Source organism: Glycine max, chromosome 3 (genome assembly GCF_000004515.6).
Source record: "Glycine max cultivar Williams 82 chromosome 3, Glycine_max_v4.0, whole genome shotgun sequence".
Lineage (NCBI taxonomy): Eukaryota > Viridiplantae > Streptophyta > Magnoliopsida > Fabales > Fabaceae > Glycine > Glycine max.
The window spans coordinates 44,846,930-44,861,225 of record NC_016090.4 but is presented as its reverse complement, the minus strand read 5'-3'; the positions used below and the strand labels follow the sequence as shown (position 1 = coordinate 44,861,225).

The 14,296-nt window shown below is 30.3% G+C and overlaps 1 protein-coding gene across 4 annotated transcripts; it reads right to left on the bottom strand.

Annotated features, from left to right (window-relative positions):
* Positions 1–70: 70 nt before the first annotated feature.
* LOC100814655 (sucrose nonfermenting 4-like protein) lies at positions 71–7,825 on the bottom strand. Of its 4 annotated transcripts, none has more exons than XM_006577173.3 (14): positions 7,549–7,825; positions 7,175–7,417; positions 6,944–7,031; positions 4,976–5,143; positions 4,093–4,200; positions 3,923–3,982; positions 3,682–3,771; positions 3,210–3,344; positions 2,263–2,407; positions 2,016–2,189; positions 1,308–1,371; positions 1,127–1,196; positions 928–1,045; positions 71–820 (listed from the first exon to the last, which is right to left on the bottom strand). In XM_006577173.3, the coding sequence occupies exons 2-14, from the start codon at positions 7,297–7,299 to the stop codon at positions 729–731; spliced, it is 1,437 nt and encodes a 478-aa protein (XP_006577236.1). In that variant the 5' UTR covers positions 7,300–7,417; positions 7,549–7,825; the 3' UTR covers positions 71–728. The 4 variants fall into 4 exon arrangements, with proteins under 4 accessions (XP_006577236.1, XP_014629487.1, XP_040870150.1 ...); XM_014774001.2 differs by having other exon boundaries at positions 7,175–7,463; positions 7,573–7,825; XM_041014216.1 differs by having other exon boundaries at positions 7,573–7,825.
* Positions 7,826–14,296: the final 6,471 nt, after the last annotated feature.

Genomic DNA, 14,296 nt, shown 5'->3' with positions numbered 1-14,296 from the left:
AAAATTAAAAATAAAAATTAATATTTTAAATTAAAATAAAAATATATAAATATCACTGTGGTCCATGAAATACTTTTCAACCTCTTAAAAATTACACCATTTCTTTTTTGTGAAAAGGAATTACACCATTGGAACATATGCTTGAAGTTTTTAAATTCTATGTAACCATGTAAAACCCACTAAAAGAAAGTCAAGAAGCCTTCTCAATTGGAAACGCTCGGATGAACTTGCCAGCTGAAATCTGAAGTCATGATGATCCGGAAAAAATAAGACTCTTAAAATACAACGATACAACCAACTCCATCCAACAGCATTCTGCTGCATACGGCTTTTCTTAGTCTTTATTTTTTTTTTTTCTTCCCACAGTTTCTCCTTTGATTTCTATTAGCGCATGGTGCTGCATACGGCTTTATATTTTTATCTTTTCCTAGTCTTTTTTTTTTTTCTTCCCACAGCTTCTCCTTGATCTCTATTAGCACTGGACACATGTATTGCAGATGTGCCGGCACACAAGGAGAAAACAATTTCGTTAAGATGTTTAACGGAGAAAAACGATCCTCAATTTACAGATTTTTCTCTCCAGTTTCTATCCTAAAACAGTATACGAGGGCAACAGCACCAAGGAAGACTGGGGATAGCTCAGAAAAGCAGTGCAAATAGAACAAACGAGTTCCTTCCAATGCCAACCACAGCTATTTCCTTCATATAAGCCGGCCAATATATCCCAACTAGCCTAACAAGAATCTGAACACATCGCTTAAAGAAATAATCCCTTCCACACGCTTGCTGCCAGCCTCCACAGCCACAAGTCTCCTAACCCCTGTAAAATGAAGGAGGAAATTGGTGACCGAGAAACTAATGTCATTTTTAACCCTTTCCTTTTCTTCTAAGAAAGTAGAACGAGCTTCTTAGTAAAGAAAACAATACCAGGATTAGCCAACCGCTCCATCACTTTGTAAAGCGAATCAGATCTCAAACACATGTGACATCTGTGACCATTGTAAAGCCCATAAGGAGAAGTTGCATCTTGTCCCAAAAGCAATGCCTACAATCATAAGTGCAAATATTTAGATCTAGTTTCTGCTAACAAGCAAAATCAATGTGCTATCCATCACGTAGTAATCACCTGGTGAATACTAATTTCATCGAGAGATATCCTAGCATAAGCTTTATCTTTAGCCAATGCAGTAATATCACTGAAAAGAAAATAATAGGCACGTTTCATATATGCTTGAGGAAACCTTTCAAAGTATACATAGTAAAATCATCATACACATGGGACAGAAGGGGGAGAAAAGAAATACTACCTTCTTGAATAAATGTCAAGTAACGAATCATTATTATCCACAATCGGTATTGAGCTAACTTTGGCTGCAAAGAGAAAGCATATTTGCTAAGAAGAATGGAAATAGGGTAATTATGTGGTATACTGTGTAACAATAAATCCTTTGTATTCATTGCTTTCAGTATGAATATTTTCTGTATAGTTGACACAGATTCCAATACACATCTCTCTTGCAAGTATTCTAACTTTTGCAACACTATGAAAAGAAAATTCAGTTCCCATGGGAACGGTGAAAGCTATTCACCAAATATTACCCTCTTGCCAAAAAAAAAATCATAATCGTATTCATGAAATGACACTTTAATTAAGAAAATTCTAAGTGAAACATGTTGTACCACTCCATACACAGTACTGTTGAAACTAAATTTTTTACATTTTCAAATTTGAGTCTCAAGTCTCAACATATAATATTTGTCAAACAAAATGATTGCTCCTATTGGTTAGTGCACAAATGAAAGGTTGCATAATGTGTGCATGAACCTCCCCTTCAATTTTGTGTTCCCTTTCTTAATTGATAATAATTTTTAATTAAAGAAGGTCATTGAAAGAATAGCCTTGGAGTGAATTTGAAGTTGGAACCCTTCATGGAAAAATAGTAGGGGGGGAAAACCATAACTCAGCAACTAAACAGAACAAGCACCTTGTTAATTTCTTACAGAAGAATGATCACCTTGAACAAACATTGAAAGAGCAGCACCGAGAGAAGCACTTGGCATCAACATCGCTAGTGGCCGTCCATTTGGTTCCCCAACTCTAGGCATCCATGTACCCAAAGGTATTGAAGCCACTGGAAGTTGAAGAATGGGAAAAGAACTCAAGGAGTGCTTAAACTGCCTGCATATAACTGAAAATTGAATCCATACATCAGTTTCAAATTCCAAACCATTTATCTATAGCCAATTGATTCAGTAGCTTACCTTTTAGTATTCCAGATAGCGAAGCAAGATGTAGCAGTTGAGGATGTGAACCATCCTCTGAAGAAGAGTGGATGATAGGAACAGATGACACCTTGTTTTGCAAAACCTTCAAAGCCACATCTTTAAGACATTCATGGGGTCCGGCCTGAAGATTGGGGGGGAGAAAAAAATCCAATCATAAAACATAATCAGAATGAAGGGTTGGACTAAAAAATCCATTTTCTATACAATGTTAAATCATCATCAAGCATCTGAATGCAAAAGAATACATAAAGATTTACATCAAACAAAATGATAAAGAGCATGGAGCAAAAGGAATAACAGATAACTGGGAGAAGCAAATCAAGCAATGAAGCAGAAGCGTGTCCCAATTAATAAGAGAAAATCACAAGGAAAGGATGATATTATGGTACCTGACCAGTTCACTAAAAAAGGTGTTCCTTTTATGTGGAATACAACAACAGAAGCCTTATCCTACTCCCTCTACATATGTCTATTACATACAATTTAGATGCACGACCAAAACAAACTTTCAGAACCAAACTCTAGTATGATTTCTAAAATAAGATAATGTCTCGCTGCTTTTTGTTCACATATCATGTATGCATATATATACTATATACATTTGGTTCAGTACACATTGTTTGGCTCAAAAGCCCACCAAGAACTAAATTGTACAATTTTTCTCAAAATCCAACCAAATGAAACTTGCACATTAAAAAAATGAAAATTGAACCAATGGTATATACCTATATCTAAATGTCTTAAAAGATATTCATATTGTCTAGGACTTAATACTCATCAATTATGTTGCAAATGCATTCCTGAATATGTCACAGCTTACAACCCTGAACATATAAAAAGTTGACAATCTTACATGATATGCAATCGGAAGAATAATGTAGAAAACACACAAAATATTATCACAACAGCTCATGAGCACTTACATGAACAAATCGCCAAGGATATGATCCCCCATTACTATCAAGTGTTCTGAATTGTTGAAATTTTCCTTCTTTCCAGGCAGCTATAGTATGAGTCTCGAGTTGTTCTTGAGTCAAATTTGAACTATGGTTCCCCAGCTGCAATTGTGCTAGTTACATCATTATAGAATTCAAAGAAATATGCACCAATGCATCATGCATTCCATTATAAGAGTGAATCATATATTAGATACTGAATTAGTAACAATGAACAATCATGATGACAACATGAAGGCTCTTAAAACCATACATATCTAACATTGGAAGGACTAGAAGATAATTGCCTAAAAACAAAGGTATCAAAGAGATTCTAGAATGTAAATACTTTCAATGCTAAAAAATGTCTCTTTAAAATATTTTTTACAAGCCTAAATTATCTTGTAACAGTTTAAATGATTTATTGTAAGAATTGCATAAATGTTTATTCACCACAAACCTCTTTCAATATTAGAATGAAGTCCATTGCACTAAGAACTCCAACGAACTGGCTCCTGCAAAAATCCCATAGAGGAGCCATAGATATACCCTGAAAGCAGCTTGCATTAGAATTCATACAAGGTAAAACTCTAATGTGCAGATGGACATACCTTCCATGGACATGGGTGTGTGTGCCCTCGTGTAAATTAAAGAACAGGGGGAAGGCATGATTAAAAATGGAGTAAAGAGGCAGGGAAAACCTGTTCGTAAAGAACATGGAATGCTTGCTTAACTGGTAAATTTATATCCAAGGCAATGACCTGCAATTATAACAAACCAATCAAGAAAAATGAGCTAAAACAACATAAGTTTCAACTTTCAAATCCTTATTGAATGGGGATGGAAAATGAGAAGTTACAAATATTCATACCTTTCCTGACTCGGGAAGCAAATCATATGAAGTATGCGTGGACAGGAATACCGATATACGGTGGCGAGAAACCTCCAGATCAGACACAGTCATCCTGGGATTAGCTTCCTGGTAAAATTTCCAGGTCATGTCAAGTAGCTTTCTTTGTGTTGCATATAGTCTAAGACTACAGGGAATCAAGGATTATGGCATGCAATCTGACACCATTTGAAATGATATTATATACAAGAAAATTAAGATATCTAATTTTTCAAAGCAAAAGGAAATCTAGAAGATTCAAATCCAATATGATCAAATCCTTCAGGGAATTAGGCAAACATAGTTGGTCTTGCAAGCAGCTCAAATAATCCAGCAAAAATCACATTTGCCTCCTCTGGTAATTTTATCTTGCTATGCCACTACTGTATGACGAACAAGGCAATGAAGTCACTTTAAAGTAAACAGACCATCATTATTTCTTCTAAATAGCTGATAACTTTCACCTTACAGTAAATTCTGACTTCAATAATTTATTAAACTGGGATTTTACGGTCACATGTATAGGACTACAAATGCAAGCATGTTTTTTTGCATGAAATGAATCCCACATTGAAGACAACAATAATAAAACTGATGTTAAAAACATAACATTCATGATACAGGGGAGAATCCATTCCCAAAAGCCAGTCTCTAAAGAGGGGAAAGCCTCTATATTAAATGGGAATTCAGTTTCTGCAACAGAGTGAATGTGGGATTCAAGCTCCTCTGCCATTCCTGTTGTATTGGAAAATGCAGTCCATCCACACAGGAGGAGTCAAGCTCCTGTGTCATTTAGAATACTATCCAAACACTAAAGTGTAACAACAGCCAAAGGGGGAAAAAGTGAGAAGGAAAAGAAACTTACCATGTTGTCAACCTCCATGTGTGATCGACCAGGTGTTTCAGTATTTAAGATGGAAGGTAAGATATCTGGTTCTCTCACTATATAAATAGTGTTCACTACTCCACAGCTCCCATTTACAAATGGCTGCTGCTCATCGTGCCGCCACTCACCATCTACATTAAATTTGTACTGCACATGATTGGAAACAATATTATCCCTGTCAGTATGAATCAGTTACCATTGCCATATTGTGTTTTAGCAGTATTTTAAAATTTCCTAAATCAGATCAGATATTATATCAACAAGGTGGATTACATTAAACATACCAGCACTATAAGTGAATGTAAAAGGAAGAAAAGTACAATACTACATAGATAAATGGAATATTAAATTAATATCTACATATTAACATATGTAACAATGGAACATTTAAAAAAAAACAAACAAATCTAGATGTGCCAAAAAAAAATGTGAGCATCCAGGTTCTATTCTATTCAATATTTGTTCCATGATAAAACAAAATATGAGCGCAACCTACCTACCAAATTTCTTCAATCTAGTTATCAAAAATTTTAGATCTCCCACAATAAGGAAATTAATTCCCGAGAAACAACCAGACAGATGACAAATAATTTCTACAACACTAAAAAAATTGGTAGAACTTACCAAAAGTATCACATTGCATGTTTATTCATGAGTCTGAATCATGATAAAAATAAAAATAACACTCCCACTCTTTTTTCCATTTTTTTATAAGGAATGTTCTATACCTGTACCCAAATCCCACCCCACCTTTGTTCAAGAGGTAACTAATACATGAAAATTAGGGACCACTTGGTTTGAGAAAACATTGTCTGTTTTTACTTTTAATTACAACAATGCCACAGTTTTTCACTTTATTTCCTATTGACAAAATCTTGTACAGGAAACAATAAAAACTTTTTATTGTTTTCTGTTTTCCCTGTTTCCTATATAAATTTTTTAAAACAGGAAGGAAAAAAAAGTGAAAACAATGTGACATTTTTGTAATTAAAAGTGAAAACAAAAAATGTTTTCTCAAACCCAACAGCCCCTTAATAATATTTTTTCTCATGCCATTACATATATTAGAAGAGGAGAAACAGAGTTTAAGAAAAATCAATTATGACAGAAATTGCTCCTTCAAAATATACAAGGCTTGATTATATATGTAGTCAGTTGTTCTGATGTATAAATTAAAACAAGAAAAATTTCACAGGCTTTCAATTCTACAAAGGTACAATAGGAAAAAGCTGCAAGTCAAAATGAAATATTGTAAAATTGATAGGGTGGGAGCTCCAGCAATATGATATGCTTCAAATTCATGTGTTAAAGCTCTTGATTGGCAATCTAAGTTATAATAAGCTTAAAGCATTACATGGTACCCTCAAATAGAGATCATCAATCTAATCTACCACCAAGTTGACCATCCTGCTTCTGAGAAAACAAGCTCCCATGACTTCCTCCACAGTCAAAATGATGCAAATTACCCAAATGTTTTGTCACTTCAAATCCAACCATCAATGTTTACTTGTCCACTCTTTCCAACAAGGCCAACTCTCATGCCTTCCGTGAAGGCCATGCCAATTTTTACCCATCAACTACAGATACAAACTCCTAATGGAAGTTGAAAATCATCATGAAGTTCCTATCCTTTTCCGCAAAATCTAAATAGAAAATCACAACCACACAAGTTGACGTTTAAAGTAATTAATTCATAATTAGTTTACAAGCTCACTCCTCTTTTTTGGTTTTCATTTTTTTTTCTGGCAACACTGGCAAACTCAATATGACAAGCTCATCCCCTTACACTGATCTTTCAAAGAGAAGCACATGCTTTTGAACCTAATGACCATCCGGCACATACATACGTACATACATACAAGTAAACAATGTAAAATAAAAGTGTGAATTATACTAATGGATTATATCCTCATGGTTTGCAAACCAAATTCAGAGAGGGCAAACAACCTGATGAAACCCCGGCATTAAGTTGCAAACAACTTGAAACACAGCAGGGCATCCCTCCATCGGAGACATAGCTATATGGTTCGACCATCTGTGTAGATAATACAAACAAGTCATTATTAGTAAATTAATTCCCATTCCTAACATCAGAAAAAACAACCACATCTATGACGTTGAATAACAAATCATATCAAAAACTTGTGTTGTAACAATAATAGGTAATAAGATAGATACCTGGTGAAAGAACCGGTTAGGAACACCGTTGTTCCCCCATAAGGCCAAACAAAGCGCTGTGGAATCAAAAAGGGTCCTGAAACTCCACTCCCCTCAAATGCCCCATCCGCAACCGAAGCAAACATTTCCCCAACGAAAATTTAGAGCCAACTTCGAATCTGAACAACCAGCGACGGGAATCCTCGGAACAGAGGACCCCCTCTCCTCAACAATCGAACATGCAGTGCACCTTCGCAATCACTCCTAATTGCAATAGTACCAAAATCACGAGCACTGTTAACCGAAACCTCTTGATCGACAACAATTCACCGCCAGAAAATCAACGAATTAGACTGACGTCAATAACAATTAAAAAAAAAAGTAATTCAAAGCACCATTGAGTCTCGAAAGGTGAGTACAATTTGGGAGCAATTCGTCACAGAAAAATGCGCGGAATCAGCAGAAGATGATTTAGGTCAAAAGGAGAGAGAGAATGATGTGTGTATGTGATGCAGGGAGAATGAGAATGGAGGAGGGGGAAGCACTAATTAAATAAATAAATGGTTAAGAAATAAAAATAAAAATGGCAGGCAGGGAATAAAGGGAGAAGAGAAACAGAGGGAAACAATACAGTGGGTCTCGGAAATCAGAAGAACACATCCAAATCTAAATAATTAAACTGGGTTAAAAAGCTACTATATGCAATATCACAGTGCAACTGTCAAATTTTATAAATATTTATTTGAGCCGACTCATTTTCTATAAAGAAAAATAATCATTTTTTATCGCTTCAAAAATTATTCTAAATATAACTTTAAGTTTCATGCTATGTACCAAAAAATACAACTTTTAAAATAATTTTAAAAAACAACTTTACACTATCAATATATTTTAATCAAAAAAAAATCGACAGATATTTTAATTAAATTTTTAGTTATATTTTAGTTGTTATATATAAGCTTGAAGATTAATTTGAAAACCCAAACCTGTAAAATTCACTGATCATGGCTCATATGATTTAATTGATAAAGTTAATTAAACTTTATAGTATTAAAGAACACGACTAATTCATATCTAACATAATTTTTAAAACATCACTTTCATGTTATTTCACACCTTTTATGATCTAATATATATTGGATTGTATGTATAGTTTTTTTATCAGTGATAATTTAAGTTGAGAAACAAAATAAAAAAAAATAGTTTTTTTATTGCTTCCCAGTACATGCTTAATTAAGATTGTTTTCTGGATTTGCACATATGCTAATATATATTTTTTTAACAAAACACATATGTTAATATTAGTTTAGTAATATCACAACTTTATAATTTAACAAAAAAAAAACTACCATGAAACGCACGTATTGAAAATAGTTAAAACATTTAAAAAAGTTTAAGTGAAACTACACGATGGTTTCCTTATTTGCATTTTTCATGAGAAATCCAAAAGATGTGTTCACGTCAAGAAACAATGTGGGTGCTGGTGGTATGAGTTTCCATGGAATCTAGGTTATGAGGTTGGTTCACAAAGCAAGCTATGTATCTCATCATAGGGGGGATTGATTTTACTGCCAACCAAACGGACCCTCGAATCTCTTGTTTTGTTTTTTCGTTGTTGCCAATGAAAAGGAGATACAAACTAAAATGACATAATGGGATCTTATCGTGGGGCCTCAAACATGAGTAGCTTAATTAGGAACTTTAATTTCTTTTCTTTTCTTGAGTGGTAAGTGATTTTGAATTGAATTGACGGTGATAATCAAGACCCATTGACGAGCTGCGGCAATGGCCTACAACTAAACGTGATTCTCGGATAGCTTCCCCCACTGCAATTTATTGTTCGTTGGGTCATGAGTCATAACGGATGTTGGGAATAGAGCTTGAAATTAGTTAAGTTGAGTAAATTGAATTCGTTTGATCGATAACTAATTTCACTTGAGTTTGATATTAATATTTTTATTTAGTTTAAACTCACAAATAAGTATTTCGTTAGCTTAGTTCATTTCAAAATTTTGATTTAATTCATCAACTAAATAAGTTAAACGGCTCAAATTCAAATAATTTATACAAATTTGTAAAAAAAAAATCAATTAATTTATTCAATAAGTTCAATTTTCAACTCATTTTATTGGTGAATTAAGTTTACTAAATTAATGATAAAATTGATTCTCAAACTAATTTTGAGTTAGTTCTATTTGTTGTAATTCCTAATTATAAAAACACATTTGTGGTTTGAGAAATGGTAACAATACATTTTGTTGTCATTTTTTAAAAATACATCTTTTACTATTATTTTTTTATAGAATATTTTACTATTAGTTAAAATTTATTTGAAATTGTAACTTTTTGTAGGTCTTAAATTTTATTTGATGAGATTTTTTTATTAATTTTTTTATTTTTAATAAATTTTAACTAATAGTAAAAAGTGTGTTAGATAGTGTATTATTAATTATTCTTTTATAGTTTTATATGTGGTTCTTTTTAGGTTGTGTTATTTTAAAGATGAAATGAAAAAGGTGCTTATGATAGAGTCAAATTTAGACCATTTTTTTACATAAATAATGATAACAACTTATAATATAAACACTTGTATAGTACATGTTTGAGAGTACTAATGATAATAACTTATAATATGTTCATAAATTATTTTCAGCTTGCAACAATTATATTTTTTTATAAACTCTAAATATTTAATTTTTGATTGATTTTGAATATAAAAAACATGTGTTTGTTTTCTAGACAAAAAAATATTTTGTTCAAATAAACATTATTATATTTTTATCAATAATTAATAATGTATATTATATGTAGCTATGTTGTATTTTAAATTTAAGGTTTTCTATTGAAAATAATTTAATGGGTTAATTATGTTCTTACTCTTTGAACATTTTGCAAAAATTATTTTAGTTCCTAAACATTTTTTTAGTATTTTTTTATTTATATATTTATCTTCTATCAATAGTTTTAATCTCTTCTATCGAGCAATAATATTAAAGATAATCATGATAATTACTTAACTTATTACATAGTCAATAAGTATAACTTGATAGTCACATTTAAATTTTTTGATAAAAATGTATTTTAAATTTTTTTGCTAACTAATATGATTTCATAATTAATCTTAAAAAATAAGGGACAAAAATGTAATTTTCAAAAAAAATTACCCATGTTTATCAAGTTAAATTCATTAATCACATTATAAATCATGAGAACATTAAATCAACACTTAATGTTATTACTTGATAACAAGAGCTAAAAGTCTAAAACTGTTAACAGAGGAAAAATATAAGAATAAAAACATAAAAAAATGGTTTAGGGATTAAAAGTGAGTTTTGTTAAAAAAAATACGATTAACTCTAATTTGTTATATTATTATTTGAATTTAAATGTTTTAAATTGATGAGAAGTTCAATCAACGAGCTATAAGGCAGCAAACATTTGCCTCTTATTTTTTTCGGTATATGTCTATATTTTTATTTTGTATAATACAAATATAACTAGACCGTAGATCGTGCGAACCACAGTCCGCACGCAAGAATTGTAAGAAGTGTAAATTTATTGTATATATATGGAAATATATTGATAACTTCTTTAACTTTTGTTAAAATAATATATTTTCTTTTAAGATAGGGAAAATCCACTGACACTTATCCCTTTAGTAAAAAAAAAAAAACTACATTGAAATTATGGTTAATTGATTTAAGGAGAATTAATTGACAAAAAATCAGTAAATTCTTTGATATTTTTACAAGCCTTTTTTGTGTCAGTACTTATGAACCAAACCTGTTAAATTGTTTGTGCAACATGCAATGCAAGCTATTAAATAAATTTTATGAATTATGTAAAAAAACCACAGTTAAAAAAATATAAAAAAACTTATATATGATGGATAAGATACATAATAACAATAAATTGTCAAATGACAAAACTATAGACATCCAATCATTTGTTGTAAAGCTTATCATGTAAAACTCATTCATATACCACAATCTAAATACATTATTTCTTGTAAGCAACAAAATGTAATCATTTACTTTTTTAAAAAGAAACAAAATCATTTACTAACACACTTTGGTTGTCATTTCTCGCAACAAGCAATGTAATCAAACATAAATCTCAATACATCTCATATAATCAACTCATTTTTTCCTTTGACAAAATTTGCCTTTGACTCTTTTTTTTTTTTTTGGTAAACGTCTTTGACTCTTCTATGGCGGTGCAGAAGAGATTTAGTAATGAAATTATAATTAAAGTTTATTTCTTTTTATAAAATATGTTGTACGATTCAAATAAAGTCACACGTGAAAATATAAAATTTAGAGGTCTATTTTGATTCATTCAAATTGATGATATATTATTTATTATTTATTTTATATTAATTAGTCAATAATAACTAATTCTAATTTATTATCTGTTTAAGAATATTCAATAAAAAAAATGACAATATTCTTGGACATAATTTTTGTACACAATATTTGTTTAATCAATACTATTTGGTATTTATACACAATAATTCTATATTATATTTAAAGTCTATATTATACACAATATTTGTTTAGGACTCGTAATAAAAACTGATTATTTTAATTACCACTACAATTAATTATAAATATGATTATTTTAATAAAATAACTTCATTTGTTAATAAGTATTTATTTTAAGAAATAAATAGTTTATATTTTTTTAAAGTGTTTATCTAATTTTTTTTTGTTTAAAAAATAATTTTCTTTTTATTTTAAGAAGTAAATCTTATTTTTTTTCTTAAAAAATACATATATAAAAATTTATTTTAAAATTATTATTTTTAGTTTAAATAGAATCATCCTATATTTAGATTATAAATTTTACATTTTAAATATGAATGATAGAATGCATTAATATTATTATAATAATAAATTATTTTTATTTAAGTATGAATATCTGAAAGGTACTAATTAACAATTGTCATCAGAGAGTTAAAAAAATATGATATAAGCATTTATCAATATGAAAACAAAAATAATTTTTTAAATGTGTCATTTACATTGCTTAATAAATTTGTCATTCCATTGTAAAATTGATGAAATTAAGAATTTAATTTGGTTATAAAATTAACAAGTTTTAACATTCATTTTTTTAACTTTCATGATATATTAGTCATTTTTTATCAATTTATTTTTTAAGTTAATTAACTCCAAGACAAGTTAAGTTATAAATGTGAATATTTACTATATGTAACTTGACTTGACTCAAATGAATCACATCTAACAAGTGCAACTTTCAATCATTTTCACTTTTTTCAAGGATAGTATGTATGGTGTCCCTCACACACATGGGTTATACTGATGGTGTCTTAGTCACATATAAAAATAATCTAAAATCTCGTTGTATTAGACTCAATTCTAGGGCTCATGACCCATGAGTTTTTTAAGCCTTGTGATGTGAGAGTGACCCAAATACAACAAACAATCCATCTATGAACTTCAACCAATTTACAAGTGTGGATCAACCTATATTAGGCCCAGCTAGATGAAACTTTTATTGTTTGGTTGGTTATGTGAAATTTGATTCTTGAATGACCTATAACTCCTCATATGTCAAACTTAAAACGCACAGGTGCTTGGTTGTCGGTCTCAATCAAATAGTTCACTTGTCATATGCGACAATTCACATTTATATATTTGAATTAAATTCTATTTTAAAATTTATTGCAACTCAACTTTAGGAAAATCAAACTCGCTGACAACGATTCACTTAATCATAAACGACAATCCATATTTATACATTCAAATTAAATTCTATATTTAAATTTATTGCAAATCAATTTTAAGAAAGAAACCAATAAGTTATAGTTTTTTATGTAGTTATGTATATGAATTTCGGATAATCATTTATATTCCTAATTTTTTCACCAACACATCGAAATGCAATCAATTAATTAATGAAATTAATGGTCATGTTCAAACAAATGCAACTTCCAAACATTTTCACTTTTTTCAAAAAGAGTGGGTGGTGCTAATGTGTCTTAGTTACATGTGGAAATAATATAAAATCTTATTGTTCTAAACTCAAGGGCTCGTAACTCACAAGTCTCTTAAGCCTTGTGATGTGAGAGTGAACCAAATACAACAAACAATTGATCTATGGACTTCAATCAATCTACAAGTGTGGATCAATCTATATTACTTGCTAGGCTTGATGGAAGTTTTCTTACTTAGTTGGCTATGTAAAACTTGATTCTCAGATGACCTATAACTCCTCAAATGTCAAACTTAAAACCTAGACAATTAGTTGCCATTCTAAGTTAGACGGTTCACTTATCATATGCGACAATCCATATTTATTCATTAAAATTAAATTATATTTTTAAATTTATTGTAGTTCAACTTTAAGAAAATCAGACTTGGTCAAACAATTCACTTTATCATATACGACAATCCACATTTATACATTCGAATTAAATTTTATATTTAAATTTATTGTCATTCAATTTCAAGAAAGAAGCCAATAAATTATAGTTTTTTTTACAATTTTAAACTTATTTGTGTAGTTATGTATATGAATTTCAAATAATCAATTATATTCTTAATTTTTTCACCAACACATCAAAATACAATCAATTAATTATTGAATTTAATGGTTATGTTCTAAGAAGTGCAACTTCCAATCGTTTTCACTTTTTTATGGGGTGGTGTGTATAATGTCCCTCATGTGTAAAAAGTGGGTAATGCTAATGTTGTCTTAGTCACATGTGAAAATAATCTAAAATTTCATTCTACTAGAGTTAATTATACACATCTCATAAGTTTTTTAAGCCATGCAATGTGAGAGTGAGCCAAATACAACAAACAATCAATCTATGAACTTCACTTAGTCTACAAGTGTGGGTCAACCTATATTTGGTGCTAGGCTCGATGAAACTTTTCTTGCTAAGTTGGCTACGTGTAAGTCCAATTTTCAAATGATTTATAACTCCTCAAATGCCAAATATAAAATATATGGACGGTTAGCAGTCTCAATCAGTCAGTTAGTTTACTGATCATATGCGACAATCCACATTTATATATTTGAATTAAATTATATTTTAAAATTTATTGTAGCTTAATTTTAAGAAAATCAGATTCGGTGTAACGGTTTTACTTTATCATATAAGACAATTCACAT

Bases quoted from the DNA above. Each gene is read 5' to 3' on its own strand.
- LOC100814655 (XM_003521654.4), bottom strand. From the start codon at position 7,299: ATGTTTGCTTCGGTTGCGGATGGGGCATTTGAGGGGAGTGGAGTTTCA. The intron at 4,201-4,975 runs GTAAGTTTCTTT...AAATTTTACCAG, and splicing joins ACATGGAGGTTGACAACATG to GAAGCTAATCCCAGGATGAC. The intron at 821-927 runs GTATTGTTTTCT...TTCATTTTACAG, and splicing joins GGAGCGGTTGGCTAATCCTG to GGGTTAGGAGACTTGTGGCT.